This window comes from Mobula birostris, chromosome 6, assembly GCF_030028105.1.
Source record: "Mobula birostris isolate sMobBir1 chromosome 6, sMobBir1.hap1, whole genome shotgun sequence".
NCBI lineage: Eukaryota > Metazoa > Chordata > Chondrichthyes > Myliobatiformes > Myliobatidae > Mobula > Mobula birostris.
Window position 1 is genome coordinate 144,468,014 of NC_092375.1, and position 23,412 is coordinate 144,491,425.

At 40.0% G+C, this 23,412-nt stretch overlaps 1 protein-coding gene across 1 annotated transcript in view; it reads right to left on the reverse strand.

Annotated features, from left to right (window-relative positions):
* The window catches only part of LOC140198605 (protein unc-80 homolog), a 227,770-nt gene that overhangs the window by 37,222 nt on the left and 167,136 nt on the right, over nucleotides 1–23,412 (reverse strand). Inside the window, 9 exon segments of the mRNA XM_072259605.1 lie at nucleotides 698–790; nucleotides 1,474–1,644; nucleotides 4,227–4,323; nucleotides 6,578–6,716; nucleotides 7,338–7,472; nucleotides 14,937–15,202; nucleotides 15,558–15,738; nucleotides 20,750–20,851; nucleotides 22,671–22,760. Coding sequence (XP_072115706.1) covers nucleotides 698–790; nucleotides 1,474–1,644; nucleotides 4,227–4,323; nucleotides 6,578–6,716; nucleotides 7,338–7,472; nucleotides 14,937–15,202; nucleotides 15,558–15,738; nucleotides 20,750–20,851; nucleotides 22,671–22,760 — 1,274 coding nt within the window.

Below are 23,412 nucleotides of genomic sequence, written 5' to 3' on the forward strand. Positions count from 1 at the left end.
GGATAGATCCAAATATCTCTAAACAACTTAATGTTATGAACAGAGAGGGCCTGGCCCAGGGGTTTTAGGGACTACATTCATAGATGATTATGGGGTAATAGAAGTGTATGCCTTGTATGTGAAAGTTTTGAACAGAAATGTGAAGAGGTTTTGCTACAGAACTGTTCTTACACCGGTCTAAGAACACTAAATACAGTGCTGGGCAATCTACCACTGATCAGAGAGCATTGGACGTGCAACTGTGATTCAACAGAATACTATCAGGATTTCAAGGACTGAATTTCTGGGATAAATTATACACTATATTTGTAAACCCTGTAATATAAAAGGTGAAGGAATTTTTGACTTGATTTTTAAAGAGGTTTTTTAAAGAATTGATGAGTTGACAAAAAGTAGTTTTACCTTTGGAGGAAGCCAGGAAAAATAAAATATTTCTTATTAATTTATTAATAAAATAAAAAATATTACAATATTTCTGATTGTCAACTGCTTTAGTCTCAAGGATCATAAATCCCTCTTAGACAACAATGACTATGTTCTTTGGACTAATCTTTAAAATGAGATCATGGAAAAGTATCTCAGGAAAAACAAACTAGATTGATGAAAATTACAGTGTAGGAGACTATCAGTCCATTGCTTGCACAGATTGCACGGTGACAAACAGAATATGTAAAAATGATCATAGATTCTTCCTGACCTTGTGTTGACTCCTCCAGACATGGCATGGTTGGCTGTTGGAGCTCCTCTGTGACCTTGGTCAGACCTGCTCATCTGAGGAGCCGTCATTGGCCTGTACCGAATGCAGGGAAGAAACCAACACACATTACACAAAGTCAAATAATGCCTCTTTTTAAGTCAATGTCATTTCATTGATCCAATTACTAATAATAAAACAATCTTAACTGCAAAAATATTTAATTTTAGTTTCTGTTCCAGTCTAATATAGTTGACATCAGTTCAGAATTTTGCTGAGTTTAGGATTTAATTACCAATTGGGATTGACATCTTGAGGTGGAAGGAACAGCAATCACCGTCATTGTCAAATATTTAAAACCTTCCCTTTTGCCTCAGTGATATGCATAGAATCTATTACTTAAGGTATGTTTAAAATACAAAGTAATATATTAAAATGTATAAATTCCTTCACCATTGTATGTTTCCTTCAGAAGAACATGACACATTATTATCCAGGCTAAAAAAACCATACAAGCAAAGGATCACACATCAAAGTTGCTGGTGAACGCAGCAGGCCAGGCAGCATCTCCAGGAAGAGGCACAGTTGACGTTTCAGGCCGAGACCCTTCGTCAGGATCCTGACGAAGGGTCTCGGCCTGAAACGTCGACTGTGCCTCTTCCTGGAGATGCTGCCTGGCCTGCTGCATTCACCAGCAACTTTGATGTGTGTTGCTTGAATTTCCAGCATCTGCAGAATTCCTGTTGTTTACAAGCAAAGGATTATCTTTTCTTCATTACCGGGTGAGCGATTCAACACTGTACAACAGAGCTTGTATAGATGTAGCAAGTGAAGCAATGGCAGTGATTTCATCCCGTGCTGCAGGTGCTGACTCCAATTCAAAAGTTTGTTTCTTTAGTTTCTGTAGGTAACAAGGTACTAGTGCTTCGAGAACCATCAGCATTTGCAGACTGTGGAACAAATCAGGATCATTAAACCAAACAAGACATCTTCCTTGACAATCATCAAAGATCATTTATTCAATTGTCGGCAATGGATTAGTTTACAGCATTGATAATTGTGAAATTTAAGTTCAATCTCAGCAAACACAAGCTCATACATTTTCATTACAGTTTGGAATTGACTGATGTGCAACGGTAGGTTAGCTCGATGGGGAAGAATAGGAGAGTCAAGGGTTGTGAGGAACAAACAAAAATGTGTTGAAACTAAGATCAAATCAGCATGATATTAAAAGGTGAAACTGATACACAGGGCCACATGGTCTATGGCGTGTGTATTGCTCTGGTTTTCCAGCATCTGTAGAATTTCTTGTTTTCATAAAATATGGTTACTGCTACATGGGGCGATTGAAAAGTTCGTGGCCTAAGGTGGAAGGAGTCAATTTTAGAAAATCTAGCACATTTATTTTTCAACATAGTCCCCTCCTGCATTTACACACTTAGTCCAGCGGTTGTGGAGCATAAGGATCTTGGACCTACAGAAAGTGCCCACAGTAGGGGTGATTGACAAGTTCATGGCCTGAGGTAGAAGGAGATGAGTAAAACAGCTCTCATTACATGCACATGCAGTTCAACTGTTTGAGTGATAATGCAGAAAGTTTGAAGTTAATAGCTCATCTCCTTCTACCTTAGGCCACGAACTTATCAATGACCCCCAATGAGCTATTAACCTCAAACTTTCTGCATAATCACTCAAAGATTTGAACCACATGTGCATGTTAACAAGAGCTGTATAACTCATCTCCTTCTACCTTAGGCCACGAACTTGTCAATCACCCCTGCTGTGGACTTCTGGAGGTCCAAGATCCGTATGCTCCACGACCGCCGGACTAAGTGTGTAAATGTAGGAGGGGACTATGTTGAAAAATAAATGTGCTAGATTTTCTAAAACTGACTCCTTCTACCAGAGGCCACGAACTTATCAATCACTCCTTGTATTTCATACGCTCGAAAGCAACTCAATAAGCATAGCTGGCTGATTCACGTCCCTGCTCATAAAGCTGCAACAGAACCACATTAATGCCCATTAAAACTGATACTCCAGCAGTGAGATTTTCAGAATCTAAAAGGCAAAATATAATAGTGAATCTCTAAACTCTTTTTGTTTTCATAAAAACTATTAGGAAATGGTGTGATTATGTGTGATGTAATGACATAACTACAAGATTTGTTCCTATGAAACAACTACTGACAGGCTCAATTTGCTTTTCTTTATAACAAACAGGATTTTACAGTATTTTGATAGAAATTGTTAATGAACAATATATAGTACATAAAAGCTGACTGTTTTCCGCTATAATACAGCCACAATGGATAGGGATAGGACTGGTATGTGGGATTGACACAGATTGTGCATTTTGCCTTCCACAGAAGCTGCCTGATCTGCTGTGTTTGTGTTCTTGTTTTACATCTAATATGCTGCTTAGATTTTTTGCTATTTTGTGCCTGGTTTGCTGTTAGTTCAGCAATGGGGCAGGTATTTTCTGGGTTGCATCATATGGATCCAGGATCAGTTGAGTAACAATTGAGGTTACGACTATTATTGCCAGTAGATGGCATCTGTTTTCCAGCAGCACTTGCATATGAAACAATCCTGCAACAGCAACCTCATACATCACGTTTCTGGCCATTAAGACTTTATCTAAGCTCAATGCTAATAATTACTCCAACTTGTCTACTTGCTATCTTCATCATTTTTTTGTTGTGCCTATTTTACATTTTTGAATTTTGATTTTGTGCTCTTTGTTCTCATCCAAGCAGGATACAATGAGTTAACAGGTTCCTCTTGCTTTTGCAGATCAGCCAACGTTATAGAAACTACTCAATTTCCATTGGCTAGAAAGCTTCTAAAACATGTGTTCACTGTAGTTTCTGTTTATACTTGATACCATCTTCCTGCTGTTAGGGTGAAAACAAATATGAAACAGCTTTCAAACTACAAGCTGTATCTTGAGTATTTATCTTGACGACCTTCTGATAGCTCAAAGAATATACCATCTTTTAAAAGCAATGGAAATAGATACAAATTATTTTGAAATAAGTAAGCAATGAATGCAAAAAGTTACTTGATTTAAATTAAACAAAAATATGATTAATTAAATAGAGCCATGTTATATTCATCAGCCTTGTCTTTCATGTAGCTGAGGGACTGAGATGTGTAGCTGGTCCCTCAGCTCAGCAAGACTGATTGTCCCAAGACTCAGTACAATGGAGTGGGAAGTCGTATGTGCCACTGGTTACATACTCCTGCAGTGCAGAGCTCAATAATGCAGAAATACCACAACTGCTACATTGTTATCTACACTTTAGCAGCCTATCAATTGTGCACCTAAATCTGTGATGCATTTCATTTGAGAATTTATTTTCAGGAGGTTTTTATAGTATTATTAATGTGGATATCTTTGTTATTTTACATTGGGCTTCTTTACTAATGTGTGGAATAAATAAGCAAATATTTTCCATGTGAAATTCCAAATATCATTGCAATACCTTAGAAAACCTACAGCACAATACAGGCCCTTCGGCCCACAAACCTTCTTAGTGATTCTGGAGCATAGGCGACCACAGTAACACATAGCTTGATAGCTTCACTGATGGAGAAGGCAAGATCTTCATTTCCATAGCAGAAATCTAGAAGTACATGGAAAATTATTATATAGTTAACTATTCAGATGGTTTTCCTGATGTTTGATTTACATGGGGAAAGACCTATGTTTAAATTAGAGCGAAACTACTCTTTTTACTTATGTTATTCATCACATTCTCACTTCATAAAACATTTGGTAATAACAACAATAGGTAACAATCTGAAGTACTTAATAATTAAAAACATGTTAACCAGATCCAGCTGATGTATTAAGGATATCATGACGGTTATTAATGGCCGAGCTGTTGTTCTACGTTACCTAAAAGCAGCAATTAAATATCCATAATTCTCTAATCAACTCTAATTAAATTCAGCGAGGTGAACTGCAAATGAAAATGGCCCCTCCAAAGGGTAGCAAAACTATCTGAATGTGTATACGGTGCAACAATAGCAGTTGGAAGGTTAGTGGAGATAGATTTAACCACTGACAATGAGATGAACTGCTTGACTTGTCACAACAGAATATCTTGGGACCCACAGAGCATGTGCTTTACTGCACAATGATACGTTGATTCTTTAATTTACAAAAAGACAAGTTCTCAGGTACTGAGGCAGATCAGTTGATCCTGATGCAGACTGAATCTGTACACTGTGCACCCTCACCATGTCACACATTCCAACTCAAAAACTTATTGTGAGGAGTTTCTTGTTGATGTTCTCCCGATGAGGATTCAAGAACAAATCTGTCAGTGCTCCAGTGTGAAATCAAATATATTACCGTTTTCTGTAGAGATAGGAATTTTGGAGACAGAATTGTATCCAAAGTTACATCTCTACTGTGGGATTATTGGAATAAACACAACCCTTTTCATTCAGAAAAGGCTATTTATAGAGCTTGATACCAGATCACTATTGATAATTAATCAACTCCCACAGGAGTCCGTCGGAACACCCATAGGATTTTTGTAGTCAAGATCTTTTGTAGTCATATATCTTCCATCCATATGAAGCTAAAGTGATGAAGTACATTTTCACCTCCATGATCTTTTCATTTCATTTGAAAAATTATGAACTTGATGATGTATTTCCACATGTCAGATGCTTAGCAGTCAACCACAGGAAAACTTAAAATGCATGTCATAAGACTCTTTTTAAAGACAATAAACTGCGAATGATCACATTTCTTAATATGATGATTTAATTATGATATGGACAGAATACATTGATCAGTTGTTTCTTTAATGATACTTCTCTTTTAGGAAATATAGATTATAACAAAAATAAAAATTGTCACAAGTTTTTCACATTATACAATGGAGACCATTCTGACTGCCTGCATCACAGCCTGGTATAGAGACTCCAATGCACAGGAGCACAAGAGGCTGCAATGGGACGTAGACTCAAGCAGCTCCAGCACCGGTATAACTCTCCTCACCATTAAGGACACCTTCAAGAGGCCGTACCTCAAGAAGGCAGCATCCAACGCCAAGTACCCTCACCGTCACTCTCGTTACTACTATCAGGGAGAAGGGACAGCAGCCTTAAGACTCACACTCAGTGATTTAGGAACAGCTTTTTCCCCTCTGCCATCAGATTTCTGAACAGTCAATGAACACAAGAGTACTACGTCGCTATTCCTTTTTTTGAAAAATTTATTTATTTTGCAGTTTATGGTAATTTGATCTCTCGGCACTGTACTGCTGCCTCACCACAACAAACTTAATGACATAAATCAGTGACAATAAATCCGATTCTGATTCAACTGGTAAATTAGTTTATTATTGTCACATGTATAGCACAATGAAAAACTTGTCCTGTTCAATATTCAAACAGAGCAATTCAACACCATATCACACTGAGGGAAAACAATGTTAGTAACAACAGTAACAGAATGTAGAATAAAGTGCAACAGCTCCAGAGGAAGTGCTGTGCAGGCAGACAATAACATGCAAGGCCAGAATGAGATATATTCCAAGGCTAAGGATCCATTTCATTGTACTAGGGGATAATTCAATAGTCTAACAGGAGAGGGATAGAAACTGTCCTTCAGCCTAGTGGTACATGCTTTCAAACATTTGTATCTTCTGACTAATGGGAGGGGGAAGAAAAGAGTATATCCAGGGTGGGGTAATGTCTGGTCTTTGATTATGTTTTCTGCTTTACCGAGGCTGCGAGAAAAATCGAATAATTTTCAGCAGAATTATCAATTTAATGATGTTGTAGCCTATAATATTTAACCTTATTTCATAGATAACCTGCTTGAAATCATTGCTTATTGCCAAGATTAATAAAAGTTACCTAGAGATTTTAGAGGCTTCTCAGCTTTTACTAATTCCAGTACATCCAATATGTCTTGTGTATCACTCTCCAAGGATACCAAGAGATCAAACAAACATTGAGAAGATACACCCTTCGATGATCCATTGTTTGATACATCCTAAATACAAGGCAGAAATATAAGTTTACTTAAATGCAAATTATTTCAATATTGATTTCTATCTTTATCAAATAATCATTTAAATCCCTTGAGCCTCATTTTGTTTTTGATTCAACTATATGGGTGTTTGCTTTTCAATCTTAGTAACAGTGATTACTGTAATTGGCCTTTTTCGAGTTTTCCAAATTCACAATGTGGCTCACTAAAGAGAAATCACTACACACAATATCTATCATCTGTGAAAAAGAATCCATGGGACAAAGGAAAAATTGATTAGGATAAATACTATTTGTTTATGCATTTACTGAAGAAAAACTGATGATGATGATGATGATGATGAACGGTTTTGTAAGATAGTTTTTTGGAGATTATTGATATTATTGTATAATAGTTAATGTCTGTATAAGCAAGGGCAAAACTCATCAGATTTAAACGTTAGGTGGCACTAGGATCTGAGTTAGAATTCAAATGATGAAAATAAAGCTACAACAGTTTGAGAATCTAAGACTTCCTAAAATATAATCTTTGTATAACTTAGCCTTCGAAGTACTTGCAGGCAGATTTGAAAAAAAAACTGGGGAAGGAGAGGGAAAGGGATGCAAATAATTTTATTTTACTTACTGAGAATTCCAGCAATGGTGCTACACTGGCAAATAACTGGAGGATAAAAGGTTTTCGATGCAATATGTAAAACTGTCGACATGTAAACTCAATTGCTTGGCGTAGTAATGGATTACTTTCGTAATCAGCATAGACCTGTAAAAGGAGAGCCGGGTGAAAAATTAAAATTTCAATGAAGAGTAAATGCAAATATAAAACAAATATAAGGTCAATTAATTATTCTTACTTTGAACATTTAAACAGTGGTATGTAGATGCCATATAACTAAATTTCTCCAATTAATTTATTTCAATTCTTATACAAGACTAAAGCATAACAAAGAAAATGTGCTATCTGACCTGTAGCCTTATTACTAAAGTGAACAAACAGTAGCAGCTTTACTTCTTGCCTGTATACTCATAACACTCTGCTTAACATCTCATCCAAAAGCCTGCACCTTTAACAGAGATGAGCTCCTTTAATACTAGTCTTGTATTATTGTTCAAGTGAAAAGAGTTGAACTTAAACCCACAACCCTGATTCAATGGGGAAATTACAATTAAGTGAGCCAAGGCTGTTGTACTCTTCATTGCAAAAAGATGTACTTCATTTAATAGCATCCTAAATGACATAAGGCTGCAGGTATGTATGAAACAGATACAAAAGAAAATATTTGGCTTACAATATACAGTGCCTTGAAAAAGTATTACACCCCCAAAACTATTTTCACATTTTACTCTCATTTTCTAAATTTAAACTATATAGAAGTAGGATTTTTTGAGCTAATCGATAAAACATTGTGCGTCATGTCAAATCAAAAGAAAAAATTCAAAACCTGTCAGCAATTAACCAAAAATTAAAAAGCAAAATTGTGAGGCTGAAGAAGTATTCATCCCCTTTGTAAATAAGGCAAAGAGACACAGGAGCAGAATTAGGCCATTTGGCCCTTTGTCTACTCTGCCATTCAATCATGGCTGATCTTTTTTCCCCTCTTCAGCCCCACTCCCCAGCCTTTTCTCCTGTAACCTTTAACGCCATGTTTAATGAAGAACCGATAAAGCTCTGCCTTAAATACACCCAATGACCTGGCCTCCACAGCCCCCTATGGTAATAAATCCCACAAATTCACCACGCTCTGGCACTATACTACACTAAATTTCCTCTGGTGCACTACACAGTATTACCTTACCAACTCATGCAATTTGTTGATGTAGAAAATTGGAAGATCACCTATTTTCAATGATTTCATAAGAATAACCCCTTTCTCTGTAAGGCCCAACTGTATGGTAGATTTGTTCAATAGACCAAACCAAAATGAAGACAAAAGAGCATTCAAGACAAGTCAGGGAAATGATAATTGAGAAGGCCAAATCTGGGGAATGGTACAAGACCATCTCAAAGGCACTGAACATACCTCGGAGCCCAGTGCAGTCCGTTGTGAAAAAGTGGGAAAAAAAGAAACCACAGCTACACCTAGGTCAGGTTGCCCCTCTAAAATTACTCACCAGAGGAGAATGGCACTGTAAGACCGTCTCTTTGAGTGAGCTGAAGAAGTTAGTGGCTACAACTGGAGATGAAGTTCATGGATCCACAATCTCTAAGGTCTTACACAAAAACTTGTATAAGAGTGGCAAGGAAACAGCCCTGGCTATATAAAAAAAAACATATTCTTCTCCTTAAAGACTTTGTAAAGCATCACTTAGAAGATAATGTAAAGATATGGAAGAAGGACTTGTGGTCGGGTGAGACTAAAGTGGAACTTTTTGGTTCTAATATTAAGCGGTACATTTGGTGTGAATCTAATGCTGTGCATCAGCAGGGTGACACCATTCTTACTGTAAAGTATAGTGAAGGTAGCATCATGCTATGGGGATGCTATTCAACAGCAGGGATGGTAAGCCTGGTCAGGAATGATAGAAGATGAATGCTGCTAAATACAGGGATCCTGCTAGCCTCTGCCAAAAAGCTTAAACTGGGGAGAACGTTCGTCTTTCAGCAGGTTAACGACCCAAAGCACACTGCTAGAGCAACCATGCACTTAAAATGACGTCCTTGAGTGATCCAGTCAGAGTCCTGATCTTCACCCGATCGAACACCTCTGGCAAGATTGCTGTGCACCACTGCTCCCCTACAAACCTGGCACAGCTTGAGCAATTTTGCAGGAGGGATGGGCAAATCTTGCTCAATCACATTGTGCAAAGCTAATAGAGACTTATCCAAAAGGACTACTGGCTATAATAGCTGCCAGAGGTGGTCAACTACATTCTGAACAAAAAGGTGATGAATACTTTTGAACTGCATTCATTTCAGTTTTTGGACTTATAGCTTTTCATGCTTTACAATGTTCCCTTTTTTCTGAACTTTACTTTGACAAAAAGAACATGTGACAACAGACAATAGACAATAGGTGCAGGAGTAGGCCATTCGGCCCTTTGAGCCAGCACCGCCATTCACTGTGATCATGGCTGATCATCCACAATCAGTATCCAGTTCCTGCTTTATCCCCATACCCTTTGATTCCATTATCTTTAAGAGCTCTATCCATCTCTTTCTTGAAAGCATCCAGAGACTTGGCCTCCACAGCCTTCTGGGGCACAGCATTCCATATATCCACCACTCTCTGGGTGAAAAAGTTTTTCCTCAACTCCGTTCTAAATGGCCTACCCCTTATTCTTAAACTGTGGCCTCTGGTTCTGGACTCACCCATCAGCGGGAACATGCTTCCTGCCCCCAGTGTGTCCAATCCGTTAATAATCTTATGTGTTTCAATAAGATCCCCTCTCAGCCTTCTAAGTTCCAGAGTATACAAGCCCAGTCGCTCCAATCTTTCGACATATGACAGTCCCGTCGTCCCGGGAATTAACCTTGTGAAACTACGCTGCACTCCCTCAATAGCAAGAATGTCCTTCCTCAAATTTGGAGACCAAAACTGTACAAAGTACTCCAGGTGTGGTCTCACCAGGGCCCTGTACAGCTGCAGAAGGACCTCTTTGCTCTTATGCTCAATTCCCCTTGTTATGAAGGCCAGCATGCTGTTAGCTTTCTTCACTGCCCGCTGTACTTGCATGCTTGCTTTCAGTGACTGGTGTACAAGAACACCTAGATCTCGTTGTACTTCCCCTTTTCCTAACTTGACTCCATTTAGATAATAATCTGCCTTCCTGTTCTTACCACCAAAGTGGATAACCTCACAATTATCCACATTAAACTGCATCTGCCATGCACCTGCCCACTCACCCAGCCTGTCCAAGTCACCCTGCATTCTCATAACATCCTCCTCACATTTCACACTGCCACCCAGCTTTGTGTCATCGGCAAATTTGCTAATGTTACTTTTAATTCCCTCATTTAAATCATTAATATATATTGTAAACAGCTGCGGTCCCAGCACTGAACCCTGCGGTACCCTACTGGTCACCGTCTGCCATTCCGAAAGGGACCCGTTAATCGCTACTCTTTGTTTTCTGTCAGCCAGCCAATTTTCAATCCATGTCAGTACTCTGCCCCCAATACCACGTGCCCTAATTTTACCCACTAATCTCCTATGTGGGACTTTATCAAAGGCTTTCTGAAAGTCCAGGTACACTACATCCACTGGCTCTCCCTTGTCCATTTTCATTGTTACATCCTCAAAAAATTCCAGAGATTAGTCAAGCATGATTTCCTTTTCGTAAATCCATGCTGACTCGGACCAATCCTGTTACTACTATCCAGATGCGTCGTAATTTCATCTTTTATAATTGACTCCAGCGTCTTTCCCACCACTGAGGTCAGGCTAACCGGTCTATAATTCCCTGTTTTCTCTCTTCCTCCCTTCTTGAAGAGAGGGACAACATTAGCCACCCTCCAATCCACAGGAACTGATCCTGAATCTATAGAACATTGGAAAATGATTACCAATGCAACCACGATTTCTAAAGCCACCTCCTTAAGTACCCTGGGATGCAGACCATCACGTCCTGGGGACTTCTCAGCCTTCAGACCCAACAGTCTATCCAACACCATTTCCTGCCTAATATAAATTTCCTTCAGTTCATCCATTACCCTAGGTCCTTTGGCCACTATTATATCTGGGAGATTGTTCGTGTCTTCCCTAGTGAAGACAGATCCAAAGTACCTGTTCAACTCGTCTGCCATTTCCTTGTTCCCCATAATAAATTTACCCACTTCTGTCTTCAAGGGCCCAATTCTGGTCTTAACTATTTTTTTCCTTTTCACATACCTAAAGAAACTTTTACTATCCTCCGTTATATTCTTGGCTAGTTTACCTTCGTACTTCATTTTTTCTCCGTGTTTGCCTTTTTAGTTACCTTCTGTTGCTCTTTAAAAGTTTCCCAATCCTCCAGCTTCCCACTCATCTTTGTTATGTTATACTTCTTCTCTTTTATTTTTATACTGTCCATTACTTCCCTTGTCAGCCACAGCCTCCCCTTACTTCCCTTAGGATCTTTCTTCCTCTTTGGAATGAACTGATCCTACATCTTCCGCATTATTCCCAGAAACACTTGCCATTGCTGTTCCACTGTCATCCCTGCTAGGGTATTGTTCCATTGAACTTTGGCCAGCTCCTCCCTCATAGCACCATAGTTCCCTTTGTTCAACTGTAATACTGACACTTCCGAGCTTCCCTTCTCCTTCTCAAATTGTAGATTAAAACTTATCATATTATGGTCACTACCTCCTAATGGCTCCTTTACCTCGAGGTCCCTGATCAAATCCGGTTCATTGCACAACACTAAATCTAGAATTGCGTTCTCTCTGGTAGGCTCCAGTACAAGCTGTTCTATGAATCCATCTCGGAGGGACTCCACAAACTCCCTTTCTTGGGGTCCAGTACCAACCTGATTCCTCCAGTCTACCTGCATGTTGAAGTCCCCCATAACAACTGTAGCATTACCTTTGCGACATGCCAATTTTAAATCTTGATTCAACTTACACCCTACATCCAGACTACTGTTTGGGGCCTGTAGATAACTCCCATTAGGGTCTTTCTACCCTTAGAATTTCTCAGTTCTATCCATACTGACTCTACGTCTCCTGATTCTATGTCCCCCCTTGCAAGGGACTGAATATCATTCCTCACCAACAGAGCCACCCCACCCCCTCTACCCACCTGTCTGTCCTTTCGATAGGACGTATACCCTTGAATATTCATTTGCCAGGCCCTGTCCACTTGAAGCCATGTCTCTGTTATTCCCACAACATCATACTTACCAATTTCCAACTGTGCCTCAAGCTCGTCCACTTTATTTCTTATACTCCGTGCATTCATATACAATACTTTTAATTCATTACTCCCCTCACCTTTCATATCAATTCCTATTTCATTTGGCCATACTGTACAATCCCTTCTTGAGCTTTCTGCTCTGTTGATTCTGCTGTCTTTCTTAACTTTTCTTATTCTCACTTTCCCTTTATCTCCATCCTTATGTTTCCAGTTCATCCTCTCCCCCCCCACTACTTAGTTTAAACACACCCGTATTGCAGAGGCAAACCTGGCTGCCAGAATGCTGGTGCTCCGCTTATTAAGGTGCAACCCGTCCCTTTTGTACAATTCACCCTTACCCCGAAACATACCCCAGTGGTCCAAGAGTGTAAATCCTTGCTTCCTGCACCAGTTCCTCAGCCACACATTCAGATCCATTATCTCCCTGTTCTTGCCCACTCCAGCACGGGGAACTGGAAGCAAACCGGAGATAACCATCCTGGAAGTCCTGCTTTTCAGCCTTCTTCTGAGTTCTCTGAAGTCACGTTGTAGAATGTCTTTCCTCTTCTTCCCCACGTCATTTGTCCCGACATGCACCACCACTTTCAGATGTTCACCTTCACTCTTGAGGATTCCCTGCAATCGCTCCGTGACATCCTGGATCCCGGCACCAGGGAGGCAACACACCATCCTTAAATCTCGCCTGTTGCCACAGAAACCCCTTTCTGTACCTCTCACTATGGTTTATTTATGTGATTCATAAATAAACATTCTCAGTTAAATTGATCAAATCCTTGCTAGCAATACTCATCTATGTGAACAAAGAGTTGGGGGATGAATACTTTTACAAGGCACTATAGTCTTCAGGACAGTTTAATTTATTCTTATTTATGAACTACGGAAGATGTACTACTGATAAACTCTCTTAAGGTTAATCATGAGTAGGCAAATTTAAGAATAGTCAATAACACCAGGTAGTCCGCTCAATTTCTGATGAAATAAAATGAAGGACCGTATGTCCATCTTACCAATGAATGACATCTCTCAATACGGGTGCTCTCAGTTATGAAACAACTAGCAGAAACTGAGGGGCAGGAAATAGATTACTTTTCAGAAGGAAATGAGTGAGAATAGATAGAAGATAAAAGTACATATGGTAGAGAGCATGCAGAGAAAAAAATGGCCATGAAAAATTAATTAAAAGTTAAATAGAGCGATTTCAGTTTCAATGCAAATAAAGCAAATGAACCTAAAGGACGGTAAGTGAAGGAATGAGAAGAGATTATGCATGGTTCTGACATAATTTTGTAAATATTATTTTATTGGTGTAACATAGTCTTCTGACAAGATTATAACAATGTTTGAATAGTGCTTTGTTCTTGTTCCTTATTCTGTTTTGTGTATTTTGGACTATGAAAATATACCAGCATTATTTTGTGCACATTGAAAATATACAAGTTCAAGAAGTGAGCTAACAAATAAACACCATCAACTTGAAAAATCTTAGAGCAAAGCAACTGAAAAATTTATATAGTCTTTTATTCAGACACAGATGTATATTATTCAGTAAGTTTTCTTCAATTGTTACTTAATGCCCAGGTAGAACCAGAATTTAATTTTCCTATTTAGACATTATTCTAATGTTTTCAAATATATGTCCAAATGCAGACTGATGAAAAGAAAAAGCAAAATTTAAAGGTGGCAGCATTTAAAAAGTGCTATAACCATTATGTTTGTACAAAAATACACTTTCTTATGGCTTCTTTTAATTGCAAGAGACCATACTTGCATAATATTCCAGATGAATATTCTGCGATATCTACATAATCTAACAGTTCCTGTGTCTGCATCAGCAGTGTTGCCATCAATTGGTATGATCGTCTGGCAGAGCAGAATGTTTGTTACATCAGGACTTGTGGATTTTGTCACATTAGTTCCCCATGTGGCTCTGATTGAAGGCCATTGACTTTAAGAGTTTTTGTCGTTCCCCTCTGCAGAGATGCTACTAAGTATTTCTAATATTTTCTGTTCTTATGTTTAAGATGTGTTCTTAGATTAGTGCACTAATAGTTACATTACTGAAAATTCCTTTGTAAGGCACATGTCTCATTCCTCTTTGAAAATGAGTACTGAACAACATTTTAGGCATTGCAATTATTTTTTATAATTATGTAAAAATGATCCTTCCCATCTTGCTCTTTAGCCAATTACATTACACTCATGTAATCTGGTGATCAAATTTTTCATGAGTGGATACCTGCAGTTTCTGATTTGATCAAGCCATCTTCTTCCTTGTAAATAAAACCTTTACCTTCTCCCACTTCAGGGCAATTTTTAAAGATTAAAAAATACAAACACATTCATTAAGAAGTGGAGGTTACTTAAGTACCAATCACTTGCTGAAATAAACTTACTTGAAGCATGGAAGGAAGGATCCACTGGTAACCGCTCAGTGAGAAAAGATGGTTGAAGTGCACTGCCGTGTTGATTGCTGTAGCAGCATACTGTCGAAGCAATGCACTGTCCTCTGGATGGAGAATTAAAGCCCCATTAAACACGTTCAGGAACAGCATGATCTCATCGCCCCACGGATATTCACTCGGCATTCCCAAAAACATCTCTTCTAATAGCTTGATCCACATACTCTTATGGAGAGTATCAAGTCCAAATAGCTCTTTCCCTGACAAAACAATGACAATTTTCATGATATGCAGATACCATTCATGAAGACCTGTTTTATTTCAAACTCCTGAATTATCTGAATAAGTGAATAACTTAAATCTATCCATAAAAATGCTCATGAAAACTAAAAACTATTTAATTTAATCAAAAGAATTCCTGGAATACAACGTTTTGAAAACAGCTAGTATGAATGTACATAAGCTCTGAAATTCCTTCCCCTGCTATGTAGCTTTATGCTTAGCTCCAGTAATACTCATTATGCTTTAGAAAATGGACAAAGTGCATGGAGAATTATTTGGTTGCTTGAAAATTTCATTTGAAAAACTTTGACATTTGCTGAAGAGGAATTTTACCTTGATGATCAGCAAACAAGGAAAATTCTGCATCTACCGCATTGCGAGGGAATGATGGTAATCTGAGCAGATCTTCTTGAAGCAAGGATACATGGGACTGTTTGTGTACAGCTGGTATGTGTTGAGTAAGGGACATCAGAAACATCACTCGCCCAAGCTCCTCCAGTTTCCGTGTAAATACCTATTTAAAATTATGCATATTAGATTTTGTGAAGGCAAAATGCTTTTAAAATATCTGTCTTAAGAATAATATAATGATGTTAATCCTTTCTTTTAAAATGTCAGTGACTTCATCAATAAGAAATCATATCAGCGCTCTCTTCATATTCTACCAAAGCAAAATATTCAGATTCAGCAACTGGAGTTGCCCTTGAATGGGTTTTAAAACACAGAAAGCCATTGCTTAAGATTATTCCTCCAAAAGCAGACACAACAGTTGCTGTTTCTAGTACATCAAAAACTATGGAGCAAATGGCAATTTAAAAACTTGTTTTAAAATCAACTGGAGGCTGTCAAAAAAACCATTACAGATCTAAAGTTATGTATTTCCAAATTATTTGCACATCTCTACAGGAACCAAGCAGAATCCTGCAGGTTTGGAAACACAACCTACTTCTATCAAAGAAAAACTTCCTGAACTCTAGTATTGATGAAAGTCATCAGCTTGAAATTTTTGACTACTTTTTTTTCCATAAGGTGCTGCCTGTCCATCTAAATACTTCTTGTAACTTCTATTTGTACTTTAGATTTCTAGCATCTTAAGTTCTTTTGCATTTTAGTAAACTTCTGTAATTGCTGCTGATTTTTCTTTTCTGTTTGGAAACACTTAAACACAATAATAAGCTTGTCATATTGCTAGATCCAGGATGATTGTAAAACTTCCAATTACAAAGGAATTCCTACAAATTCCTTTAAACACTACCACTAATACTTGTGAAACCCCTTGTTACCGGGTGTCTCTAGAGATGCAGCCCGTTAGCCTCTCGCTAACAGCCACTGGACTCAGTAGTGAGAAAACCACCTTTCCCAAACTCCATTAAGTCTAGGGTCAGCATGACTTGGGTCCCACCAAACCCAGGAAGTTGGGATATATCGACCACCTGAACCCCGATCTGTGTGAATACTGTGTAAATATGGCCCCCATGCAATTAGCCATCGGCAAGAAATAACAGGTCATACACGGCATACAATTTTAAAGAAAGCATACTTACAAATTTCAGCTTTATCGAACAGTTAGTAGGAAAAAGAAAATATAAAAGGGGCCCATAATAGTTAACCCAGTCCAAATGTGCACTTAAGTTGGAGCACATCTTGAAGTAGTCTTTAACTCACGCACTGGACCCACGGTCTGTGTGGAAGCACACTCCACCGTTCGAATGTCACTCGAAACCCCATCTCGATTAAACGGGTTCCCCCCATGGGAGCAATGGCCCTTCCTCCTTGAAGCCATTCATCTGCAAAAAGCACCTTATGCAACAGGGATGGCGTCCTCAGCCATCTTCCCTCCTGTCTTTTCCCAGCTCTAGCCAAAAAGACCTCTACCCATGCCAGTGTCCATCACAAAACCTCTCCGTCCATGTACTCTAGAACCTTCTCCCAACCTGAATGGCTGACACAATATTCCTAAATTGAACAATATAATCCTTATCATTAGCTCAAACCCAAACATGCAGAACTGACTGCTCTTACAGAACTGCTAAAGCGAAATACCTACAGCATAGCATTACACTTGTTTTATGCTTTTTAAAGGAGAATTACTAATCAGTTGAGCACATCTTACACATGACCATATCAGACCTTTTTAACCCTAATAGATTCAACTCAACCTTCTGTTCAATGAAAATAACCCTTCAATTATTTCACATACCTTCAGAAAAAATATATCCTCTCCTACATGGTCTCTTTTAGCATATCAACAAACTGGGCCTAACATTGCTATGCCAAAAAGAACTAATCACCATTATATGCTCTCTGCTGTGGCAGAGATACACAAATAGAAAAATGGCTGTCATTCTAATTATTTTTACTTTCTCATTCATAACAACAAGCTCCACGTCATTTCTTACAACCAATCCGTAAAATGAAGGCAACACACATCAAAGTTGCTGGTGAACGCAGCAGGCCAGGCAGCATCTGTAGGAAGAGGTGCAGTCGACGTTTCAGGCCGAGACCCTTCATCAGGACTAACTGAAGGAAGAGTGAGTAAGGGATTTGAAAGTTGGAGGGGGAAGGGGGAGATCCGAAATGATAGAAGACAGGAGGGGGAGGGATAGAGCCAAGAGCTGGACAGATGATAGGCAAAAGGAGATACAAGAGGATCATGGGACAGGAGGTCCGGGAAGAAAGACGGGGGGGGGGGGACCCAGAGGATGGGCAAGAGGTATATTCAGAAGGACAGAGGGAGAAAAAGGAGACTGAAAGAATGTGTGCATAAAAATAAGTAACAGATGGGGTACAAGGGGGAGGAGGGGCCTTAGCGGAAGTTAGAGAAGTCGATGTTCATGCCATCAGGTTGGAGGCTACCCAGACGGAATATAAGGTGTTGTTCCTACAACCTGAGTGTGGCTTCATCTTTACAGTAGAGGAGGCCGTGGATAGACATGTCAGAATGGGAATGGAATGTGGAATTAAAATGTGTGGCCACTGGGAGATCCTGCTTTCTCTGGCGGACAGAGCGTAGATGTTCAGCAAAGCGGTCTCCCAGTCTGCGTCGGGTCTCGCCAATATATAAAAGGCCACATTGGGAGCACCGGACGCGGTATATCACCTCAGTCGACTCACAGGTGAAGTGTTGCCTCACCTGAAAGGACTGTTTGGGGCCCTGAATGGTGGTAAGGGAGGAAGTGTAAGGGCATGTGTAGCACTTGTTCCGCTTACAAGGATAAGTGCCAGGAGGGAGATCAGTGGGGAAGGATGGGAGGGACGAATGGACAAGGGAGTTGCGTAGGGAGCGATCCCTGCGGAATGCAGGGGGGGGGGAGGGAAAGATGTGCTTAGTGGTGGGATCCCATCAGACGTGGTGGAAGTTACGGAGAATAATATGTTGGACCCGGAGGCTGGTGGGGTGGTAGGTGAGGACCAGGGGAACCCTATTCCTAGTGGGGTGGCGGGAGGATGGAGTGAGAGCAGATGTACGTGAAATGGGGGAGATGCGTTTAAGAGCAGAGTTGATAGTGGAGGAAAGGAAGCCCCTTTCTTTAAAAAAGGAAGACATCTCCCTCGTCCTAGAATGAAAAGCCTCATCCTGAGAGCAGATGCGGCGGAGACGGAGGAATTGCGAGAAGGGGATGGCGTTTTTGCAAGAGACAGGGTGAGAAGAGGAATAGTCCAGATAGCTGTGAGAGTCAGTAGGCTTATAGTAGACATCAGTGGATAAGCTGTCTCCAGAGACAGAGACAGAAAAAGCAGAAAAAGAGAAAGCAGGATCTCCCAGTGGCCACACATTGTAATTCCACATTCCATTCCTATTCTGACATGTCTATCCACGGCCTCCTCTACTGTAAAGATGAAGCCACACTCAGGTTGGAGGAACAACAACTTATATTCCATCTGGGTAGCCTCCAACCTGATGGCATGAACATCGACTTCTCTAACTTCTGCTAAGGCCCCACCTCCCCCTTGTACCCCATCTGTTACTTATTTTTATGCACACATTCTTTCTCTCAGTCTCCTTTTTCTCCCTCTGTCCCTCTGAATATACCTCTTGCCCATCCTCTGGGTCCCCCCCTCTCCCGTCTTTCTTCCCGGACCACCTGTCCCATGATCCTCTCGTATCCCCTTTTGCCTATCACCTGTCCAGCTCTTGGCTCTATCCCTCCCCCTCCTGTCTTCTGCTATCATTTTGGATCTCCCCCTCCCCCTCCAACTTTCAAACCCCTTACTCACTCTTCCTTCAGTTAGTCCTGATGAAGGGTCTCGGCCTGAAACGTGGACTGCACCTCTTCCTACAGATGCTGCCTGGCCTGCTGCGTTCACCAGCAACTTTGATGTGTGTTGCTTGAATTTCCAGCATCTGCAGAATTCCTGTTGTTTGCGTAAAATGAAGGGGTGTATTTGGGTGAATACAGCAGGGATCATCAACTGGCTTGAAATCTAATAGGTTTCTTTTGCATAATTAAATATTTTGCTCAAATAGAAACATAGAAACATAGAAAATAGGTGCAGGAGTAGGCCATTCGGCCCTTCGAGCTTGCACCGCCACTTATTATGATCATGGCTGATCATCCAACTCAGAACCCCGCCCCAGCCTTCCCTCCATACCCTCTGATCCCCCTAGCCACAAGGGCCATATCTAACTCCCTCTTAAATATAGCCAATGAACTGGCCTCAACTGTTTCCTGTGGCAGAGAATTCCACAGATTCACTACTCTCTGTGTGAAAAAGTTTTTCCTAATCTCGGTCCTAAAAGGCTTCCCCTTTATCCTCAAACTGTGGCCCCTTGTTCTGGACTTCCCCAACATCGGGAACAATCTTCCTGCACCTAGCCTGTCCAATCCCTTTAGGATTTTATACGTTTCAATCAGATCCCCCCTCAATCTTCTAAATTCCAATGAGTACAAGCCCAGTTCATCCAGTCTTTCTTCATATGAAAGTCCTGCCATCCCAGGAATCAATCTGGTGAACCTTCTTTGTACTCCCTCTATAATAAGGATGTCTTTCCTCAGATTAGGGGACCAAAACTGCACACAATACTCCAGGTGTGGTCTCACCAAGGCCTTGTACAACTGCAGTAGTACCTCCCTGCTCCTGTACTCGAATCCTCTCGCTATAAACGCCAGCACACCATTCGCCTTTTTCACCGCCTGCTGTACCTGCATGCCCACTTTCAATGACTGGTGTATAATGACACCCAGGTCTCGTTGCACCTCCCCTTTTCCTAATCGGCCACCATTCAGATAATAATCTGTTTTCCTATTTTTGCCACCAAAGTGGATAACTTCACATTTATCCACATTAAATTGCATCTGCCATGAACTTGCCCACTCACCCAACCTATCCAAGTCACTCTGCATCCTCTTAGCATCCTCCTCACAGCTAACACTGCCACCCAGCTTCGTGTCATCCGCAAACTTGGAGATGCTGCATTATATTCAAATAACACAAAATCTGCAAGACTATAGGATAAAGCAAAATGCAAAAAATATCAGCAAAGGGTTCTAAATGACATTTCTTCACACGGGCCTCCTACTTGCCTGTTTTTGGATTAGTTCTTGTCCTTTAGCTGGAAGCATGTGGACAAGGTTCAACTGTGGTGAGACTGATCGGCGAAATGGGTAAATGTCTCGTACATAGGTCTGCAAAATCAAAACCATCCATACCGTTAAAAGCAGGTTAATCTAACAAGCAACCACACTGCATGGTGAGGGATTGATTCCAGAAATATAGACTCAGTCTCTTTGTATGTGCCTCCCTCAGCTGGATCATTGTTGAACAGCATCAACTTCACATTTTTTAATTTTTAGCTTAAATACTGAGAAATTACTAAATTCTCAAAGGAGCAATTTATTCGATGAGACATTAAAATAGAACTGGCTCCCCAGTTAGCTTAGCTGCTGAATTAGTCAAATTTGAGCTTCCTGTGTTCTGGCCAAAAAAACTAAGTGAACTAAGTTCATTAGTCCTGCAGTTTTTTATTTTGTGAAAAGCACACAAAAACACAAAAATACATCCATTTGTAATTGGAAGGAATTTGGTTTAACAGCCATTATGAGGTATTTGACAGAAATAGGTAGTGGCATTGTCTGTGAAGATGATTAAAGAGGGATCCTGATGAGCTGGGTAAGTGGTCTGCGGAACAGCAAATAGAGTTAGATTTGGGTAAGTGTGGGGTGTTGCATTTTGGGAAAGCAAATGGGGATAAGACTTCTATAGTGAACAGGAGAGGCCTAGAGAGTGTGATAGAAAAGAAGGCCTTAGGAGTACAAGTACATTGTTCCCCAAAAGTGGCATCACAGGTAGATAGCTTCAGGCATACTAACCTTCATTAGTTAGTGTGTTGAGTATAGAGTTCAGAATGTTATGTTTCAGTTGTTCAAAACGTTGGTGAGGTCACGCTTGGAAAGTTGTGTTCAGCTTTAGTCAGTGTGTTAAAGAAAAGAAGCCATTAAGTTAAAGTGAGTGCAGAAGAGATTTATAAGGATGTTGCTGAAACTTGAGGCATGAGTTACAGAGGGAGGTTGAGCAGGTTTGGACATTTTTCACTGGAGCATAGGAGAACGAGAAGCGTATAAAATTGTGAGGGACATCAATCAGGAAAATGTGCACAGTCTGCTTCCAGGGAATGGGGAATCAAGAACTAAAGGATATAAGTATAAAGTGAGAGGGGAGTGTGACAAGAGTCCTTGACGAGGATGGCTCAGGTCCAAATGCTAGAGTATCAGAGGCAAGAATCAAGACACGGATTCAAACTGGATCGAGAATCTGAGCACAAAACAAAACACAACACTAAACAAAATCACAAGTAGGCTTACAATTGAGCACTGAACCTCAGTTCAGGAGCTTCTTAAGTCTCAATCCTTGGCACCCAAAACATGAAAAGGCCGACATTCATCAAAGGTAGACATTCATCCTTGGGCTTTACCATCGTAATTTCAGCAAGCTGCAGGTGTGATACGTCAGCTTTCCGGCCAGAAATTTCAGTTTGGATGGTAAATGAAAGCCAAAGATGAGTCTAAGAAGAGGTTGGGGAAGCGGGAGGGCATTGCGGGAGACACAGGTGCAGCTGGTGCATTTAGCACAGGATAGCAGCTGTGAGTTGTCAGTGAATGCTGACACAATGGAGAAGGGTGGAGCAATATTCCTGCTTCTCACAGTTCCATATTATTTACTAATTCATTCATCGCATACTGGCTTTTCTGGTGTTCCATCACTGTATCTTCCAATGTCAATGTTAGGAGTAGCCAGTGATCAAAAGTGTAACCAGACCAACACTTATGTAGAAGCAGGGCAGAGGCTGGATATTTTGCAGTGAGTGGCTTTCTAATATATTGTAAGCATCCTGCAAGGCAAATAATTTGATTATTTATCAAGATGCTTTCCTGTTTTCCAGTCCTTCCTTTGTATAATAACCAGCAGAACATTAGAAATTTGCTAAGTAAAATAGATCAATCTTACTTTAGCGTAGTGTATCAGGTTCCAGCGTTTATCCATCAAAAAGTAATGGTTTGACTGAGCTTCAGGAATATTAAAAAACTCCAAACATTCCTGGAAGAAAATAATGTGTAAGTCCAACAATTACAACACAAATGAACCAAAAGAACAGCAAATAAGAATAAATTTCTTTGTTGATTAGAACACATTGTCACGTTAATTTGAATCATGTATAAGACAAGACATCACAGAAGGTTGTCATTAGTACCCACTCCACAATCAGTGATAAACTACTATAACTCATTTTTCATTAAAACTCAGTATTCATTAATTTGGCATTCAAATTACCCAAATTTGGTATTTAATAGTTACTAGATGATTGTTTTCTACCAATACATTTGAGTCACATGGAATGGTCCCAACATCACTAAACAATATTTGCCATCTGAAGATTCAATTCCGTAAAACATGCTCACTTCTGTTGGAATAGTTATTGAAGCTAGCCACAGGCTATGACAGTAATGTGCGTATCCCATTGATGTCAAATGCCACACTGATTATGGTAATCCAAAGTTTAAAAAAATTATAAGAGAGAAACCTGGACAGTTTAAAATCAAAGTTCTTAGTTTTCACAGACAGAAGAGAGAGTTTAAAAGCAGCACACAAACAGAAGGCTCCATGTGGCTGAAAACATTGCAGGAAACAGAAACTCTAAGCATTTCAACACAAGAGGATGAAAGTTTATTGACCTTAGGAACAGTCTGGG